We start from the raw sequence: 21,803 nt of genomic DNA, 5'->3' as shown, positions 1-21,803 counted from the left end.
AAAAAAAATGAATTCTTTTAGATACTTGTTACATAATATGTATATATGATTTCCCATGAAGTATAATATATGTGTAGATTAACAAAGGTTTTTGTTAAAATCAGATTTATAGTATAGAACGATAGATGTTATATCAATTGTTTTACCAAAAAAAAAAAAACGACCTTCTTTTTTGAAGTTTTATTCTCTACATGCATCTTTTGAAAAATCAGCTTGTAGATATTAGGTTCTAAGTCTTGATGGTTTTATAAGAAAAAATATAATGAATACGATATAGCTCAAAAAGTGATTGCTAGGGTGAAAGACTTACTTAGGTTATACATACGAGTAACTTAGGACTAATTATAATAAGAGAGAATAAATAGGTTGAGACTTGAGACGAACCAATTTAATTAGAGAAGAACTTTTAGCTTTAACCAAATTAATTGAAACCCTTTGATATGTCACATTTACAGGCTAATTTCCGATTGATTGGTTAGAGCATCTCTTCTAGATTCCACACTCAAAATCCAAGGCAAGTGATACTGGCTCATATAATAATGGTTTCAAGAATGGTTTTGTTATTCTAATATCATTTCATATGAATATGTTCTTTGCCTCCTATTTTATGCATCTTTTAGAATTGTTAAACTAATAATGCATGCTCTATCACAAATAAATTGTTGGAACCTGTTATAGCCATTAAGATTACTGACCATGATAGGGAAACAAATAATACCCCTCATAATAGAGAGGAAAGAGGCGGTATAATTCATGATGCATTGTAATTTTGGTAGTATATATATATAGAGAGAGAGAGAGAGGAAAAGGATTGTACGCTCGAGCGTACCAAGCTTATGGTACGCTCGAGTGCCCAATCACATGGGTCCCACATTTTTTGTGGTGATCCAAAGCATTCATTTGCAAGGCCCTATCATAGATAGGGTGTGTACCAAAAATCAGCTCCATTGAATCATCCTAACCCCTCCAAAAGTGGAGGGCAAAAATGGGCAGATTTGTGGACACACAGTGTCTGTCCATTTTGACCTCCACAAATGGATGGGTTAGGATGATCCTATGGAGCTGATTTTTGGTAACACCCCATCTATGTAAGGGCCTTTCAAAAGAATGCTTTGGATCATGCTAACAAAGTGGGCCCACATGTGATTGGGTACTCGAGCGTACCATAAGCTTGGTACACTAGAGCGTACAATCCTTTTCTATATATATATATATATATATATATACACACACGATGGATTGAGCCATATATTTCGATATATGAGGAAATTGGTAGCCTTATATTTTGATATACGAGGAAATTGGTAGCCGTATATATATCATTTATATATATAAGATGATCTGAGCCATATACTACGGTATACGAGAAAATTGTTGGCCGTGTATATATGTACGATTATTTGGATATCTTGCTGGACGTATATACATATTTATATATGTATATACAATGACTTGAATTTGCATTATTTCTTCTACATATGCCAAGGTTTGTTGATGATTCTTTTACTTGTTCTCATGTTCTTATTTCTATTTGTTAATTGCCCCAGCTATGGTAATTCATTATTCATAAGAAAAAAAGGGTGGCCCGGTGCATGAGGCTCCCACCATTGCAGGGTCTGGGGAGGGCTAGATGTACGCAGCCTTACCCCTGCTTTGCAGAGAGGCTGTTTCCGTGACTCGAACCCGTGACCACCAGGTCACAATGGAGCAACCTTACTGTTGCGCCAAGGCTCGCCCTCTTCATTATTCATAAGAATCTTTGTTATAATATAATCTCATTTTTGTTTACTCTTCTTGTGTGAGCCACTAAAGGACCTTGCTCTCTGACTCGGTTTACTACAGCTTCTGTAGGTTGAGATGATGACATGAACAAAAAATATGGGAGCTTAAAGGGATCGAGGGAAGAGTGTTAGCCACTAATCTCATTTTAGTGTACTCTTCTTGTGTGAGCCACTAAAGGACCTTGCTCTCTGACTCGGTTTACTACAGCTTTTGTAGGTTGAGATGATGACATGAACAAAAAATATGGGAGCTTAAAGGGATCGAAGGAAGAGTGCTCGCATGTTCGGCCAAGTGGCCTTGTTGGTTTGACTAGCTATCCTTGTAAGGAAACTTTTAGATTTTAGTGATGATGGTTTGTAATTTCAAAAAGAAATATAATTAGTAATTTATAGATGAGTGTCGGCTCGTTTCCCTTTTAAGGTAGCGATTCGGATTTTGGGATTTTGGGAAAAAGAAAAAAAAATTATGTCTAAAAGTTTGCCCCAAAATACGGGTCATTACAGTTAGAAATTTTTGAACAGTGAAACAAAAACAATAAAGAGAGATAAATATAAAATATGAAAGGAAAAATAAAAACACAAAGAAAAAGCATTCTTTTGTTATGCCATTAAAAAATGCATCCTCTTGTTATTTTTAACCCAAAAATGGAAAAGTACAATAAATACAAAATGACATGTCATGGGAAACTATGACGATAAACAATTGGGGACCACATGGGAGTTATGTAAAAAACAAAGACAAGGTAAAGAAATATGTTGGTATTTTAATACAAAAGTGGCATTTGTTTGTATTTTTACTAAGTTTGTTTTGTTTACAAAACGCAGCCACATTGGTTTAGAAAAATGAGTTTACCCACTTCCTTCACAAAAGCAAATAGTCCCGTATTGGAAAGTGGAGGAAAGGTTCATGTGCTTATATAGCTTTAAACTTCTCTAGCCTTGTGAACGAGAAGAGGAGAAAAGGGAGCCTTCGCGCATGAGCCACCAAGTGAACCCGGTGGGTTTTTGGCTATACCACACGCGCACCGCTCGGCCTGGTTCGGCAAGGCCGGCCGCGCATGACCCTAAATTTTTTCCCTTCCCCTAAATTTTATTTTTGTCTTTCGATTTTATCCGTCAAACCTTACCCTTACCTTCGCCGTTCTTGAAGAATAACGCTGACGTTATTAGGTAAGCCGCCTCACTGGGTAAGCCGGCTTATTGGTACGCCAGCATTATTAGTTAAGCCACCTTACTAGAACGTCACTATTGTTACGTAAGAATAACGCCGACGTTATTAGGTAAGCCGCCTAACTGGGTAAGCCGGCTTATTGGTACGCCAGCATTATTAGGTAAGCCACCTTACTAGAACGTCACTATTGTTACGTAAGCCGGCTTACTGGTACGCCACCATCATTAGGTAAGCCGCCTTACTAGAACGTCACTGTTGTTAGGTAAGTAAGGGTGTCAATTTTGGCTCGGGCTCGGAAGCTCACTCGAGCTCGGCTCGAATCCTTAACGAGCCGAGCCGAGCCGGCTGGCCAGGCTCGTTAAGCTTCACGAGCCGAGCCCGAGTTAGGCCAGGCTCGGCTCGTTAAGGCTCGTTAAGAATTTAATATATTTAAATATATATATTATATATTAATATATACACTAAAAGGGTTGTCTAGGGAGTGAAAGGGGAGGCAAAATATGTCATTTCTTTTTTGGAACACCATTTGTTACTTGGACCACCCCCCGTAGTGTAAAAAGCATAGTAAAAAAACACTAGATAGGGCTGTCCAAGGAAGATGAGGGGTGTGAAATTAATATAATTCGAGCTCGATAAGGCTCGCGAGCCTGGCCCAGCCTGACCGAGCCGAGCCTGGTTCGAGCCCAAGCCGAGCTTTTGAGCTTAACGAGGCGAGCCGAGCCTGGCCAAGCTCGGCTCGGCTCGGCTCGTTTACACCCCTATAGGTAAGCCAGCTTAGTGGTACGCCGTCGTTACTGAGTAAATAACGCCGCTGTTATTTTACGGATAACTGTGTCGTTCCTGAGCACTGTGACTTTTGGGATGCAACCTACAACATCTGCAACGTCATTTAAACGGCTCTATTATTAAAGGGTGTCATTACTATATTAAAGGGTGTATCGAACAGACACTTTTGGCTTATAAAACAGAGACCAGTCTGTATTTTTAACACATACAAACACATAACAGAGATTTTTCTATTTTTCATTTAGTATCTGTTTTCTCTGCAAACAGTGTTCTTTCACCTTCATCTTTCTTTTATTTTACATATATTTTTCTTGGGCAATCAAAGTGTTCGTGTGGTTTGAATTTCTTGGATCGTGTAGTTCTTAGAGATCGACGGTGCATCGGGTTGTATCCTGTGGGTGATTGTGGCCAGTAATCTGCCGCATCGGAATAAGTTTCCGCAGAAGCGCAAATTCACCTTAAAGAGAGCGACAAAGTCCGTGCCTCATCTCACCGTATCGAAAGAGGTTTTTCTAACTCATCTACTTTCTGTTTTTTTACAGAAATCATGTATGCCATATTTATAATTTGGAGGAAAAATCACCAACAAAATATGCTTCGACAAGTCCTGGCAGATATCTATGGAGTAACAAGGAAATTCTATGAGTTAGATAGTTTTATTAATATTAGGAAATGAATTTCAAGATCTTTTGGATACCTCCTAAATTTGAGGAGACTATCGAGAGTGAGTTTCTAAAATGACTTCCCATTAGCTATACTGGACTTTAGTAATCATAAGCATGCATAATTATAATCATAGGTCAAAAATATTAAAATATTCGAATAGCACCGTCAAAATACCGTAGTCTTTATTTAAAGCTACCACTATGATCAAGATCCCCCTAAGCTAAAATTAGAACTGCAAAGAGACTGCTTCGGCAATGGCAGGCCCAAACCCACTTTGCTGGCAAGGTTTTAAATTTCGGCCGTGGCCGAAATCCCAAAATTTCGGCTGAAATTCGGGAAAAAAAAAAGAATTAATTTCGAAATTTTGAAATATTTAAAAAAAATCATTTTCACGAAATTTCGGCCAGAAATTTCTGAAATTTGGTTTCGGGCCCGACTGAAATCTGAAATCTTGGTGTTTCGGCCGAAATTTAAAAACTTGAATACAAGCCCGTAGGCCAAATCCGGCTAATGAGAAAACCGGGCCTAAGCCTGACAAAATGGCAGCCTGTATGTCCAGCACAAACCAGGTTGGGCTTGCTTGGCCAGGCCAATTCACAATCTTTATCACAGTCCATCTCACAAGTTTTATCTTTGATCCAATCCTTGTGATACCATTACCAAGCATCATAAAAAAGAGTAGTCCTCATAACTTTTTTTTTTTTTGAATGGTACTAGTCCTCATAACTTTATCTCCAAAGAAAGTTTAAATGAGTAAGAGTTGATTCTATCAAAGCACTGCTTTCATATCATAACTAGAGGGTTAAGAACACTTCGAATTTTGAAAACCTTCAAAGCTCAACTGGTGGCATTTTAGAATAAAGGCAAGGAAAATGGAAAAGCATGATCAGAAAGGCATACATTTCATGATAAAGTGGCGGCATCGGTAGTCAAGTGTATGCTTCAACCATGTGTTATGACTTATGAAGGCAAACTTTCATCTGTTCCCGCAAAACACAGGGATTGGTTTTTCAGAGTCGGAGGATATGTTTCATACTAATTAAATGCAGCAATCAAGTCCCACATGAAGCGTCCACACTAAACAGATAGGAAAAGGCAATATTTTTTTCATTTGAATATTAGATAGGAAAAGGCAATGTAATGGATAAATCAATGTATGCAAAACCAAACCATATCATTGCTCTTAAAAGCTCCATAGCATGAGTTGCATGTGGAGCTGCTAGCGAAAAAAGTCTCATGCATACATACAAAAAAATTGAGAAGAGAGTTTACATAGCATGCCAGCAAACCAAAAACTAAAGGGTGTACCTCAACAGATTCTTCGGGAGGAAGCAAGCTCAGAGCACGCTCAAATAATGCACGGACATTTCTATCGTCATTTAAACGACACAGGAAATCTGCATATCTGTAATCTCGGGTAAGGACAAAGGAATCTATATCTTGAAAAGCTATCATGATGGACATTGCGAAGCTCGCGTTACATGGTGCCACTAAGGCATCCTGTAAGCCAAATCTTTTAGCTCCACATTAAATCTTTTAAGCAGAGAGAATATAACCACCATCCATTGTACTGATCACTGTAAGAAGTAAAATAGTGGGACAACAAACTTACTCAAGAATGTACCCAGGTTCGTGCATAAATCTCTTCAACCCTGTCTCAAAAACAGTGTGTGCAACCTGCAGGCGCATACACCCAGTGAAGATGAGTCGCCAGAAACTTTCCTAATTGAACATATAAAATATATTTATATAATTGGTAAACAAAATGCTGCACTGTTGGTTTTTTTTTTTTTTTTTTTTTGAAAATTAAATGCTGTAATGTTTTTGCCATTGAAGAAAAGAGAGTACAAGAAAACTAACCTTTATTATGTAGTACAAATGCTGCCATGATCTTAAGCATCTTTGTGCAATCTCATTTTGTTTCTTTGATTATAATTTTTTATTTATCAGAAAACAAAAGGTAAATTATCCTTTTCCAATCCAAAAAAGAAGTAAATAAATATGCAGCTCCTGCCTCTTTTTATACCAATAAATTTCTAAACATAACTTCTATATGCGTGGTTGTTACAATAGTAATACCATCCCAATATTTCTAATGTGTTAAATTTAGGGAGGTATTGTCAGAACCCATTTTTATACATGGGCTGACCCTTTAGAAGTTTAACTTGCTTTAGTGAGGGAGCAACAACAAGACTAAGAAGAAACAAGAGCAAAATTCCCTGATGTGATTTGGCAGCCTTTTCGGCCATGGCCAATAACGCCAGTTCTCAAGGTCGAGCCCAGCCTCCAAGGGCCAGGCAGCAGAGTACGCAACCACTTTTGATCAGCATTCTGATAAGTTGGCCGACATTATAGCCGCACCAAAATGTATGAATGAGCAATTAGGGCTTGGGGTCCCAGAAATGTTGTAACCCTAGGACTACTCACCAAGCCTACCCACGCGTATCAGGCGAAGTTGATGAAGCATAAACACGGAAAATTGAAAGTTGAAAGTTGAAAGTTGAAAGTCTCGAAAAACCTTTGGATCTTTGTCGAGACAAAATGCCATCATTGCATAAGCAACATATACATGATATGTGCAGTTTGGTGACTTGCGAGTATCTAAGAAGTATTTGCGAGCGGCTTCAACGCCTTCCGTTCTTCTTAAAAAGCGGATAAACTGTGGCAGCAAACAATCACCATGATTAAACGAACACAATTCGACAGCATAAGAAATGATATGTTAAAAAACCAAATATTGCTTACTTCTATGTGTGCTAGTGCTGTTGCATTGACGCTATTAGCCAAAAGACTCTCGTATATTTTCTTGGCTGGCTGCATGCAAACTCAATCCACAGTCAAGAAAGCAATAACTAATGATCTAGTGAGTAGCAAAGAAAGAACATATGAAGAAGGATTCAAATTTCAGTTTAGGTTTCGGTTTCCGCTTCGCCCTCAGCCGAAAAAGAAATTTCAGTGAAACTTTAGGTGGCAATTTCGGTTTCAGTGATCTTATAATTTTGGCCGAAATTTTTAAATTTCGGTTTCACTTTTAAATTTCGGTCCCGGACGAAATACTGAAATTTGGACCGAAATTTAAAACCCTGCATATGAACCTTTCCATACCTGAATTGCCCCACGGGACTCCTCCAGTTCCGCATAAGCATACCTTAGCACCTCAGAATCTATCAAAATAATCATTAGCTATTTTAGGGTAGTGACAAACAAGACACCAAATTTATGAGAAGTTCAGCTCATAAAACAAGCCAGATTCAAAACACAAACACTAGTGTAAAGCACAGGCAGCATGAATTAGTTCTAGCGCATAGAAAGGAAAAAAACTGTAAATATACCAGGAAGAGCCTTTAAAGCCCGCTGAAATACTTTGATTGCAGAATCTATTGAGCCACTTTTGGCATGCCATGTAGCATAGTCATACCATATATCAGGATAATGATATAAGTACATCAGACACTGGAAGAAAAATAGCAAAAATTAGTGAGTATCCACACGAGTCAAATCAGTGAGTCAATACTCAAGCCTAGCATGGAAGAATACAGCATGGGCCACAATCAACTAGGAAGATGAAAAAAAGCAATGAAAGGATGGAACAAGGAATATGCATCTTGGATTCATTTACTGATAATGGGCATATATAGTCCATCCAGTAAATTTCCGGTGAAAACAATACCAAGCAGAGGAATATTAGATCAAGGAACACTTTAAAAAAAAAGGACCAATGAACTCAATAGGCTAAAATTATTGCTTCAAGATGAATGTGACTAGCAAAGGGGAAAGTCACAGCCAAACCTTGGGCATGTTAAGTTATGAATACAATTTAAAAAAGAATAACACATTCCCACTCAACATAAGGATTAGCAGTCGAGGAGGAAATGTGGGTGACAGAAATACAGAATAAGCACTCTAGATTAAATGCAATCCAACGTGCAGTTAAAATATCAAGACATGATCACTTAAGAAAAAAAAAACTTTAAATGCCGGATATTGGCATTACAGATTAAAAGACACGTGAAGCACCATATAACCACCATTCTGGCATACCTGCTCATATGTGAAGGCCACGCGTCTGATGGAGGATGCACTCTCAATCCTTTGTGGATTTCCTCTGGTAAAGAAGGTATAGCGAATCAGGATCAAGAACAAAAAGCTCTCAAGTTAAATTTATCACCATAAATGCAACATGCAAAACCATGTAAGTTTGGCATATGAGAACATAACTGACACGTCATAAGCAAAGAAATTATTTATTAGTTCATGTAAAACTACTAATTATTGCATCTTGTGGTATAGCTATTACAAGGACAATTAAAATGCTCCAAGCTAATATTCTGTGTCAGTAAGATCTTTAGCTTGACAAGTATAACTCCTTATCATAAGAGCAGACATATTAGATCCTCCTAAATTTTATGAGCACAGGCCCTTCTGTTTGTTTACAAATTTTTGAGGCAGTTTATATGCAGGGAAAAAGTCTCTTGGAAACTTTTTTTTTAGTGGAAAATGAGATTTTTAGCATCAGGCTAACACATTTTCCATAGAATTATTTTTCCAAAATAGAAATCCTCCCTTTTTTCTACAAAATTTTAACCCTACTGGACCCTGGAATTTTTTTTCAAAGGAAATTTTCTTTCCGTAGAAAAAATCCATAGAACTTTTTTTTTCCTGCATCCAAGCGAGCCTTCAAGTCAAATTACTACATGACCAAAATGCCACTCTCTATGACAAGGGGAGACACAAGGGAGGAAACACTAATAGAGGAGAGAAGAAAAGGGAAGAAAAGATTGAACAAGAAGACGAAAAAAATGAGAGAAATGAAATAAAAGGGACAAGAAGAGGAAGTTGGAGCTGAGAAGAGTTCTCTGGCTGTTTCAATCCATTCCCTTGCAAACCCTATAATCCCTCAGCCATAAAAAAATTCTCTTCATTTTACATCTGGAAATCTCAATGACGAATAAAAGCAAGATCTTGATCAAAAAGGAACCCCTGTTTAATAGAATGAAATATTGGAAGATTCTGAGCCTTAACACAAATCTCAATTTCCAACCAGAGCAGATAATCAACTTCAATATGCAAATATTCATTAAGATGATCAACTTCCTGGCCAAATTGTGGGCCCAGATCTACCATTTGATTTTGGTGATAATGGAGATAAACATATCTTTCATCTATAAAACCTATTTTTAATTTGGGAAGAATAAGCCCCAATTGCACATCATCGGGACACAAACCCTCTAAGCAATGAAGGGTATCAAGAACAGGAGGAATTCCAACAATGATACTGTTTTCACTTGGGAGTGATCCTAGAGGTGGCTGGGAAAAATAAACCCAATTGGATGTTATCGGGACACAAACCCTCTAAGCAATGAAGGGTATCAAGAACGCAAGGAATTCCAGGAATGATATTGTTTTCACTTGGGAGTGATCCTAGAGGTGGCAGACAATCCTACGTCAGCCATCCAAGCAGAGCTCTCATATTTCTCCTCTTATTTTCTTCCTATTCCCAGCCTTTATTGCCCCTCCTCTCTTGCCTCACCAAGAGAACATTTTCTTCAGTAACTTAAAATTTATAAGACCAACAAAAAGGGGCATTGACATCAAAGAGCTGGTGCACGAATATCAACAACTTATGCCTATATCTTTTGTGCTGTCATATAAAGTTGGACAACTGTGTTTATGTAAATACTTATAAGAAATAAATCACACATTTCAGCATAAAGAGGTAAATGGGACCCCCTTTTCCATCCAACTACTATGATCTTCCAAATCTCCTTGATGTCCAGATCATAGTTAGTAATACGTATGACAGCAAAAAACGCCAACCCATGGTGACAACTGACAAGTATTAAACGTCACTAGTTCAAAACAAAACCGATAGAAAAAAAACGTCCAAGAAACAAGAACAAAAAAAGGATGGTGGGTACATCGCCATGCTGATAATGCAAAACCTCGCTAAATAATTCAAAATTCCTAAAATAAAAAATAAATGTTAAATAAAAAATAAAAATGATTTAAAACTTGTAAAGAGTGCTACAGACTGTTCACATGGGACAAAAGGATGATGAAGAACGATCCCCGAAGCACATAGAGCTTATTTACATATAATTGAATTAGATTATATATAATAAGATACTAAATAAGATAATAAAGTGCTACGGACTGTTCGAGTCATTGAAACAGCTTCTCTGCAAAGCAGGGTAAGGCTGCGTACATCTAGCCTCCCTAGACCCCGCAATGGCGGGAGCCTCGTGCACTGGGCTGCCTTTTTTTAAAATAAGATTATCAAAAAACTTTTCTTTCTACATTTAACACTAGATCTACCACACATCTTAGATTTCCCCAGGACCTTAGGATAAATATGAAAAATCCGTATTTTCTTTGATTTTAATAAATTTACTGGCAGGAAGTATTCTGCAGTTCTCTTTTCTACAAAATGTTGTGTATTTTAGTCAAAGAGTAAAACGAAGATCCATAAACTGTGTAAAGAGACAAAATTACTCACTTCTTTTGAATCCTATAATCAAGCTTTACGATCCACAGCGTATATTTTAAAATTTAATTTCAGCTACAAAGTTATTTCATTTTAGTGATAAGCAAAATTAAGGTTTCATAAGTTCACTGAATGCATTAATCGTTTCTTTTGATTTCAAATTCCGATAGCCAACGGCAGAAGGCAATGAAATGCTGGATTGTCATGTTTCATAAGTAATTTTCAGAAATCTCTATAAATTAATTTAATTCATTTTTTAGTTCCTAGGTTGAAAATAACTTTATTTCACAGTTCAAAACTACTAAACATTATGATTAGTTGTAGAGAATGATTTTTAAAAGGATTTCAGGGATCCATTTATTTGTTGAGACAAGAGGAAATCCATATTCCTCCGTTTGGAAAGCAAACACATGAAAAAAAGGAAATCATTGCCCTACACAATGAGGGGCGACTACAACAAGGCTTCAAAGGCACTAGCCTTAATACACATAGGACATGGAAACAACAATCTTTTCAAAGCAAATAAGGTATCAAATTATAGTGCCAATGTTGATTCGTGACTTTAGAATTTTTAGCCTCCATTATAATTGTGTACTACTATAATTTATAACAATTTTTTTCACTTGGACCAAAGATGCTTTCTATGCATGTATTTTTCTTATACAATGAATTTAAAACCATTAGGGTGTGCATGTATTTTTCTTAAAAAAAAAAAAAAAAGGGCAGCCCAGTGCACGAGGCTCCCACCATTGCGGGGTCTCGGAAGGGCTAGATGTACGCAGCCTTACCCCTGCTTTGCAGAGAGGCTGTTTCCGTGCATGTATTTTTCTTATACAATGAATTTAAAACCATTAGGGAAAGCACAACAATCAGAACACATCAAATGCAAACTTGTATAAAACGAAAATTTCCCAACTACATAAATTCAAAGGCATTAGTATACCCAAATGAAAATTGTGGAATAATCACTCACTTCTCGAAGGCTAAAAACCTTTTCCACGAAAGATATTGCTGCTCTTCCTGCATGAATTGAACAAAAAAAAATTAATTTTGCATACCATCAATTAAATAACAAAGATGTATGCCATTTCATCTAGCAACTAAAAAGAGCTATTGCAATAATAATAACCACAAGCATAAAAAATGTGCAATTTCCTATAGTAGGATGGGGAAATCTTGTCCCCTACTGTAAATGGTGACATCTTGTCCCCTTTCAATTGTATTACCAAGTTTTAATGAAATGGAGATGTTACTTTTCAAAAAGAAAAATGAGCAATTTCCTTAATGGATAATCCCTCTATTTGAAGTTTGTTACACCCTATGTGATACACGGATACTAGAGTAGGACAACATCTCGTGCCTGACACGATATGATATTGATACTGATCTCAATACTGCACGGATACTTATGTTGGCCAAAATAATTAATAAGTCATAAAAACATACCACTATTTCACTCTCTTCAAATTAGCAATCAAGTATTTTACAGGTTGGTGTGATACATTTGCAATAAAAATTTTGATTGAGCGTTGTAGATGCTATAGTCAATACATCTTTAACTTAAATCACTGATTCAAAATGTTGATGCAGCCCAAAACGCGGACAAGGGAAATCTTATTCAACTGAACACAACACTGCTGAGTACTCGGTTGATGTGACCAAGTCAGGCATGTTACAATAGAATAAACATGAAAAGAACACACAAAAATAACAAAAAAGTAAAAATATGGATTATGGGAAAGAGAATCTATGGCAGCAATGTAAGAGAGAAAAAAAACTAGACTTAATCCCCACACATGACATGGATGATAATCAAGCTTGTTGATCTTGTAGACCATTCCTAGGCAAACCATATGGTAGCGCCATGGGAAATGAACATCCCATCAGTGAGATAAAGGACTACAGTTTAGGTTTTCTTGGGGAATATGGCCAACATGGGTCCTAACAACGGGTTGCCTGGATACCAAGATGCCCAAGTCCCAACCTAACCCTTCAAAACAGCACATGATAATTCAAAAAAAAAAAAAAAAAAGAAGAAGAAGAAGAAGAAAATTCAAGAAACGCGTGAAAAATGCAAAACAAGTTGGATGGTCCTCTTCAGAAAAAAAGAAAAAAAAAAAAAGCAAAACAAGACAAAACTGCAGGAGAAAAAATGAAAAAAAAAAAAAAAAAAAAAAAAAAAAAAAAAAAAAACCAAAAGAAGAAATGACAATGACTTGCCTGGGTTAGGCGTTACGCTTCTTGGTAGGGTTTTCTCTCACAGAGGAGCAACATGGAAAAAGGGCATGGGGAATATTGAATGATGGAAATGGGAATTCATCCCTGATGGTTCTCTGAAGATCTTTCTCGGGATCAATGTTGTGCTAGAAAAAAGAACCAAGGAAAATCATTGACTTGCGCTTTGGATGTCAGTGAAGTTTTATGGTAATGTGGGGCATGCGCATCGCCACCGAAATTGGGCAACTACCCCCACCACCCTAGCTTCGTCCCAGGCACCACTAATACATGTAAGTATCAACTGATAAGTATCTGTATCGGCCGATATTTCTAAGCATTGATCTAATGCCATTTAAAGAATTTGAAGATGCCATAGGATGCAACAAGAAGAGATGGGAAAAAGACCACACAATTTGTGTGTGAGAACTTTTTCAAAAAAAGAATTAAGCACAATACACCCCTTATAAAACAATGTCCGAAACTACATACTAAAAAATAATTTCTCGAGCAAGTAGACTCATTGTTGATTGTTGACATGCATGGCCTTGCTAGGACCAGTATGCACGACGACCGACCAATTTACCTGAGCTATGAATCTTTGATCCCCAGTGATTCTTTAGCAATTTGATTTGAATCGTAAATTGTAAGATTTTAAAAACAATGTTCACGACCAACTAATTTGCCTGAGCCACGAATCTCTGATCCCCAATGATTCTTTTAGCCTGTGTTCCGCCCCCCCCCCCCCCCCCCCAAAAAAAAAAAAAAACGAAAACAAAAAATAAATAAATCAACAAGAATCAATGCCGATGTTTCTCCCAAACCCTCAGTCATCCCTAATCTCTAATCTCTAGTCCTACTTAAGATATTTGCCATATCCTACCCTTTTACTATGCTAGAACACCTAATTCATATAGCAAAGAATGTTACCCCCCCCCGGGTCACCCCTCCTAGTTGTTTTATGACCAATCTGCAGTCATTTTACTACTACAATATGACACCAATGATCTCTCATCATAATTGTTTCATGAACGAATGCGTAGTCATTTGTGAAAAACCTAGCTCTGACAGACTCCATGTTTTTATAGTTTGCCAATAGGGTTTCCACCTCCATACATCACAAAGGATCTATGTTGCTTCAGTACGGATACGAGTGTCGGAATCCGACACGGATATCGAGTGTCGAATTCGGCAAACCTCAAAAAGAACGATTAATGGATTCGCTAAAATATTTTAATCAATTTTCAAATTTTGTTTTCTTAAATAATAATATGGTTATAACAAGAAATATATTGGAAAATTTAATCAGTTAAGTAGATATAACATTTAATTACTATTTACAAAACTTACTAGTAGGATGGGTAAAACCCAAAACATGATGATGCAGATTGTAGGCCCAATAAGAGGCATATTTGCCCATTAGGACTTTTAGAGATTTATTTCCATGTTATTTAGTTTCTAGGATTCTTATTCCCATGTTATTTAGTTTCTAGGATTTTATTTTCTATGTTATTTAGATTTAGGGATTTTAATTAATTTCCATGGAATTTTATTTCAGTTGCCTATATATAGGCCTCATGTATTAGGGATTTTAAGTCTGGATGAATAAAGATTGATTGGCTTCTATGCTCTACAGATATCTCCCCTCTAATTTTTTTCTTCTTCTACTTCTAGTTCTCCTCTCCTTCCTCTATTCTTATTCTATTCTTGTCCTTCTCTTCTCTTCTTCCTCTATTCTCTTCTATTCTTCTCCTTCTATTCTCTTCTTTCCCTATTCTTCTTCTCTTTTTTTCTATTTCTCTTCCCGGTTCTACATCAAATTTGGTATCAGAGCGAAAGATCCAAGGTTTTTCCTTCAAAGATTTGAAGAAAGCAAGTACAAGCACCCATAGAAAATCTACCTCTAACAGCCACTTTTTTCTTTCACCTCCTGATCCTAGACCTTCACCTTGTTCTAAAACTGCCCAAAACACACTTCTTAAAACTTGTTTTATGAATCGTAAAACCATACTTTTCTCAACCACCATCGATCCCATGAAACTCCCTACAAAGTAGTCATCCTGCAGTCAGCCCACCCTTTAAACCCTACCTAGAAAACCACAATCGATCCCTCTTCATCCTTGCTGCCAATCATCAAGCCAACCCCACATAATCTCAGCCGCACCACCCCTGTTGTACCATACCTTTCATCTCAGTCCCTCTCTCCCCACTCCATCTTTCCAAATTGTAATGACCCGATCCCATCAAGGGCCTATAAAGATACAAATGCTAATTAAATCTAGGTCGTAGATCTTTCAATCAAAGATTAACGGCTAGATCCTCGATTTTAAGTTTTCGGACCGTAGGATATTTAATTAGATATTGGATAGATCCTCAATCTGTAAGATTCTTATGTATTTTCTATCCCACATTGGATTAAACAATCTTAAAAATCGACGGTCATAGTGTATTTTCGTCACTTTCAGTATAACCTATTTTTGGAGCATCAAATCTTATCCGTTTGACATGATTTTGATCCCAGTAGATAGGTATTTCAAATACCTATCCAACGGACCCAAGATTTAGCGATTCAGACGTGATTTGAGTAAGTTATGACCTTTTTCTGTTAGGGTTAGGCATAGTTATGAGTTTTGTCTTATTAGGCAATTTTTAGGAGTGCCAATATTAATATTTAGTATATTCCTTTATAGTTAACTTAAGTAATAAAATAAGAATAAAAGAGACCTAATAGAGTTAGGAAACTCACCTTGCAATTGAAACAAGTTAGGAAAGTGACTAAACTTATCAAGATTTAGTACAAAACATAGAAAATAGGACTTTTCTTATAAAGACCCAAAATGTGGCTTTATTCCCACTCTTTGTGCTGACGCCCAAATCGTGGAGAGAGAGAGAGAGAGAGTAGAAAGAAAGAGAGAAAGAGAGAGAGAGAGAGAGAGAGAGAGAGAGAGAGAGAAATCGTGGGGGGGGGGGGGGGAGAAGGGAAGAAAGAAAGAGAGAAAAAAAGAAAAAGAAAAATAGAGGGAGAAGAAGCCTAGAGATATCTTCGCGTTTCGATCTTCTTTCCAGTAAGTGGCCTAACCTATAAAATTGTCTTACATGGATTAATGTGTTGATTTGATTAGGTTTTGTGAGTCTTTTTGTCCCTTAAGGTTAAATCAATTGTTTAGAATTCGTTCTTTGCAATTATGTGCTATCGTAGATCGGTATATATTAAATCAAAGATCTAAAGGAATCTTTTTAGAATTTTTCTAGGGGTTTAAGAATAATTTTTTAAAAGATCTAACCAATTTAAATCAAATTTAAGCCGTATATAGCTGTTTTGTAACTAAAAATAGTAAAACTCCATTTTTGATAACCGCACGAAGTCTCTGTCTTCTTCAGATTTTTAAAGAATTAAACGTTGATTTTCAGCAATGAATTCTTTTAATAAATACACTAAACAGTTTTGTCTTTTCGGATTCTTCTGAGAATTTAATGCTGATCTTCAGCGATGATCCGTTTTGATTAAAACACTACACAATTTCGTCTTATTCAAATTTTCAAAGGATTAAACACTGATTTTCAGCAGCAAATTGTTTTAATAAATGCACAACACTGATTTGTCTTATTCTGATTTTTTAAGAATTTAACGTTCATTTTCAGCGAGAATCAGTTTTGATTATCGCACAAAACAGATTTGTCTTATTAGAAAATTTCGAAAATTTAACTATTGTTTTTCAGCCAAAAATCAGATTTGATATATGGATTATGTTGGTTAATCGTGTTCGAATTTTTGTGGATTTTAACGCCGATTTCCAGCAATTATATGTTTTTAATAATCGCACAAAATGGTGAAATACAGGGGTGACAACCCAAGAGGGGGGTGAATTGGTCAATTAGAAATTTTGGGCTTAATTAGGTGGGAGATTAAAACTTTAATCCACTAATTAAGCACTAATTAATCTAACCCTTGTTCAAATAGGAATATTAATGAAACCTAGGGTTCAGACATTCTAATCTTGCACATTTGCTAACCCTTGTTCAAATATATATATATATATATATATATATATATATATATATATATATATATATATATATAAATGCAATTAGGGTTTATACATTTAATTCAAGTACATTTACTAACCCTTGTTCCATTAAAACAATAAGCAAGTTAGGGTTAGAGATTACCAATCACCACACGTGCAAGAGAAGGAAAGGAAGACAGAGAGAGAGAAACAATGAACACAAGATTTATAGTGGTTCGGTCTATCACAAGACCTACTCCACCTTCACGTCCGCGCGTGAGTTCCACTATCTCGATCCTCCTTCAAGGCCGAATCAATGAGCCACCACATGACCAAGCTTTTCCATTCTCAAGGGCCAAAGCGAAGCCCATCTGCGAGAAGCCTTCGGCAAGGGGACACACGCTCACATACCGTCTTCACCTTTCTTAACGGGCCGAAGAGGAGACCCTCGTCTTCATGATTCTTAACAGGCCGAAGAAAAGACCCTCAATGAAGAACAAAGAAAATAAAAACTCTCATGCTTCTTAATAGCCGAATTACAACTTTAAAAGCTCACAATCACTCCAAGAAAATACAAATGTAAAGCCCTATGGAGTGCCTCTTGATAAGATATAGAAATGGCAGATCAAAGAGGTTTTTAGCTTTTGATTAAAAACATGAAGCTCAAAGAGAAAATGGGATTTTATCTTTCTCAAATGTTCAAAAGCTTTTAGAGATAAGTTTTAATCATGTATATATAGCGTATTTGAAAATATGACCGTTTGAGGTAAAACTGTAAATAACTGGCTTGAAAAAGTCAAGCAGAAAACGCCCCAACGGCTAGTTCGCTCGACCGTGGCCGTCGACCGAGCCACAGCGGTCGCCCACACCTATCGGGCACCCTTTATATGTTCAAATTTCTTACTGTCGCGGTCGACCGACCTCATAGCGGTCGCCCGATGAGGCTAACCTGTTCACTCAAAAATTCGGCTCAAAAACCTATCCGCGGTCGACCGACCCACGGCGGTCGACCGACCCACGGCGGTCGCCCGCCCAAACCCATGACAGATTGTTCTATTTGAAACAGACACAAATCCACGGTCGCACGACTTGACCCTGTCGACCAGCCCGATAATTTTCGAGATGCCCTGGAATTCCAGGTTCCATCCCGCGGTCGCCCGGATTAGCCCGGTCGACCGGCCCTGTGTAAAATTTCATTTTTAACTTTAAAATCCAGGGGCTTTGGGCCATGGGCTTTGGGCTTAAGTCCTAGGTTTTCAAACACATTTTTGGATGTGTGTATGGTTTTCAAAGATATAAAAACTTAAGTATGAAAACCATTTGAAGACCTATTGAAAGTGCAATTTTACATAAAATCAAGAGGACTCTAAATACATTCTAAAAATGATACCATTGAGTCTTCTTGGAATGTATTCGCTCCTTTGCACTTCCTTGGACTTCTTTGGCTTGAGTGAACATCTTCAACTTGATATGGCTCATGTGACTTCTCCTCCAATCTTCAATGCATGTTGAATGGTACATGAGGTGTCACCATGGTTGTTCAACTCCAAGCTCCTTCTTCTTGACATTTGCTTAGGGAACTTGTGGGATCTTCATGTTGATCTTCTTGACTTGAACATCTTCAAATGATGATGTCTCCAATGTAGGTGCAAGCTCTTGGTTCCTTTGCTTCTTGATCCACAAGCCATGTGTTGAGAAGAGTTGTGTAATGGCGATTATGACATGAAAATCCTGTATAAATACAGCACCTCAAAGCAACACATTAGTTTATAAATGCTAATCAATTTGGTTTGCTAGCATCAAAACAAGAAGATAAAGTGAATGATTAACCCATGGGAACCCTTGGGCTTACAAATGGTATAATCTTACCTGAAATTTTTGAGAATTTGACCGTCAAAAGTTGTAGGTATGTTGATATGATTAAAAGGCTTATGTCTTTAAGTTATTACCTTAGGATAGAAGTTTTATTGTTGAAAGGTTAAATAAAAGATGTAATACGTATGTATGAATTAATGGGTATGTTACTTATAAATATGTGGTTTAGTGTGCATGTATGAAGAGTATATATATATATATATATATATATATATATAGGTAAGTAATAACCTTTAGGAATTCCAAAAAACAAGACATAAACTTTAAGAATTTAGTAACCAGTGTGATTATGAGGAAAGTACGAATCAAATAAAGGAACTTAGAGTGTTATGTGACTCTTTTTCGGGAAGATCACCACCATTCAATCTTCAAGATCATTTAGCTTCGATCGGCACCGAAAATCAAGGCAAGTGATAGTGACTTTCATATTAATGGTTTCCAAGAATGAAATCGTTGTTATAATTATGTCTTTTTGTGATTTTTATTGCCTCTTACATACAATATTACATTGTTGAAGTTGATACAATGCTCGTATTTGAAATTATTGAAAATAAATTGAACTTGTTAAAAACTAACCATCCAGGTGCAAGAGAGGCAAAAAGCCCTCATTGTAAAGAGGAAAAGAGGTACATATAAAAAGCATAATTGGGCCCAAAAAGGGAGACCCCCTTGGAGCCAACCTTCCGCATAGCGCCAAAAGCCACCCCGACTAAGAGCGTACGACCTCGGGCTGGCGATGCATATTCGGGTGGGTCCGTACAGGGTGACCCAAAGGAAATCCTAGAAAGGATTACACTTCATTAGGAAGTGAAAAATCCTTGATGGCCAGTGATTGACAGCCAGGCTAGAAAGCCACCGCTAGGCCAAAGGCCAACGTAAAATGAGAAAGAAAATGGGATATTGCGGTATGATCACTGGGGGTAAATGACTGCATTTGTGATGATAATTCATGCACTTGCATCTTTCTTTTCCATATTACTTCATAATTGAAATAACTATTTCACTTGTTTCTTACTTAGTTTCAGTTTTTATTTTACCTTTGTTGTAATACAAATTATAAGAAAACTGTTATAATGCGACTTGTATTTTATATGGACTCTTACTATACGAGACACTAAATGATTTTGCTTAGCGTTTGCTGACCCAATACCTCTACAGGTTTCGAGGAAAGCGAGGAAGGAACCTTTACAGATGAACAAACCTAGAACAACATCACGGGATTGGGGAGCGAAGTCGTAGACTTTGAGTTAGTGTTGGGAAAGACGATTTCGTCACATCCCGTAGTAGTAGGCGATTCTTTTATATTCAAGAATTGTAGTTATGGAATTTTTCAGTCTCATGGAATTAATATGGTGAGTTTATGTTGTTCCTCTTGTAGTATGTCAGCTTGTTTCCCTTTTTGGGTTAGCGATTCGGATTTTGGGATTTGAAAAAACAAATTATGTCTAAAAATCTGCCCCAAATCCGGGTCATTACACAAACCCTTATAACAGTCCCAAAATCCACTCTTCTGTGAAGCGCACCGATTCCGGGCCCTTCCCGCTGCAAGTCGTCTCTTTTCCGGCTCGATAGCGCGCTACACGGGTGCCGCGCTACCTGTAACTCTGCTCGTATCCATGAGGCAGGAAGAAACTTTTTAGTTTCCTTTTTGACAGATACTAAGGTGGGTTTCCTTACCGGCTAAGTCTCCTTCTGTATGCTTGTACGTGTCAATCAAAACAATAAAGAAAGGAAGGATAAGGTATAAGTTACTAATTACATGGTAATTTAGCTTAGCTATTATTAATAGTAGCTTGGTCACCTACTGTCATACGTAGCAAAGCCAAAAATAAAGAAAATCTTTACCTATAGCTGGCACGAATCGGTTAATGTAAAGTTATAAAAAGGAGAGTGGTGGCATCATCAAAAAGAAATAAAGAGACTTACGAGGCAACCTTTCTTTTTCCTCTTGGTTACTTTTTGAGAAAAGCATTTATTTATCCTATTCCCCCCTCCTTTTTCCCTTGACACCCCTTCCATCAAGTGGTTGACGTGACCAAGATTTGTTTCACGTGAGCTGCTAAAGAAAAAAGGAATCACAACCCTCCCTTTTTCTCCCAGACCCCCCCCCCCCCCCCCCCCCCCCAACCCCAATCAATTGTATACCTTATCTTATAAGGTAAACACTTCCCCCCATGTTCCCATAAACACCCACACTATAAGTTATTCAAGTGAGTAAAAAAAATGAAAAAAGAATTGTCCACCCCCCCTTATTCTCTGCACAGATTTCACCCCCTCTTTGACCTTGGGCACTCCATTAGATATTAATGAGCCTCGGAATCATATTTCGACCCCCCCCCCTTATTTTACACCTAGGCACCCCAAAACAATTAGAAAAAAAAAAAGAAATTAATTTTTCTTTTTCTTTTTCTCTCTTCATTCTCTCTCTACACTCTCCTCTCTCCATCTACTTTCACTCTCTTCATCCGAGCTATTTCCGCTTGAAATTTGCCAGCGACTTCTACACAGAAGTTGTTCCACGAAGTAAGCCAAGCACATCTATCTAATTTTCAGCAGCAGACAGCAACTATCAGCCCAGTTTCAGGAGAAATCTCAGTTGTTGATCACATTCCATCATCTAATCAGCATCTTTCTGACATCCGATTTGAGATCCATGAAAGGCATTGTTTTCCTTTCGACATCACAGACAGATCTAACAGCTGATTTTCACAGATTCCATCTTGGACCATGCGACGTTGATTCGCCCCACTATGATGATTGCACCACATGCTCCATATTTCTATGGTTATGATGACTACTACTATCCCTATGGAGATTTC

General features: G+C 37.2%; 1 protein-coding gene across 1 annotated transcript in view; it reads right to left on the bottom strand.

The window, feature by feature from the left end:
• Nucleotides 1-21,803, bottom strand: part of CSTF77 (Tetratricopeptide repeat (TPR)-like superfamily protein) — a 98,013-nt gene that overhangs the window by 52,272 nt on the left and 23,938 nt on the right. The window contains exons 9-16 of the mRNA XM_077392826.1: nucleotides 11,862-11,908; nucleotides 8,446-8,509; nucleotides 7,737-7,857; nucleotides 7,510-7,568; nucleotides 7,150-7,218; nucleotides 6,923-7,063; nucleotides 6,017-6,081; nucleotides 5,713-5,809 (exon numbers count right to left, since the gene is read on the bottom strand). Of these exons, the coding sequence (XP_077248941.1) occupies nucleotides 5,713-5,809; nucleotides 6,017-6,081; nucleotides 6,923-7,063; nucleotides 7,150-7,218; nucleotides 7,510-7,568; nucleotides 7,737-7,857; nucleotides 8,446-8,509; nucleotides 11,862-11,908 (663 nt within the window). The remainder of the gene's footprint in view (nucleotides 1-5,712; nucleotides 5,810-6,016; nucleotides 6,082-6,922; nucleotides 7,064-7,149; nucleotides 7,219-7,509; nucleotides 7,569-7,736; nucleotides 7,858-8,445; nucleotides 8,510-11,861; nucleotides 11,909-21,803) is intronic.

This window comes from Tasmannia lanceolata, unplaced genomic scaffold (genome assembly GCF_043159265.1).
Source record: "Tasmannia lanceolata isolate RefF3 unplaced genomic scaffold, GAP_Taslan_0.1 ptg000012l, whole genome shotgun sequence".
Lineage (NCBI taxonomy): Eukaryota > Viridiplantae > Streptophyta > Magnoliopsida > Canellales > Winteraceae > Tasmannia > Tasmannia lanceolata.
This window is presented reverse-complemented; position numbering and strand designations above follow the sequence as displayed.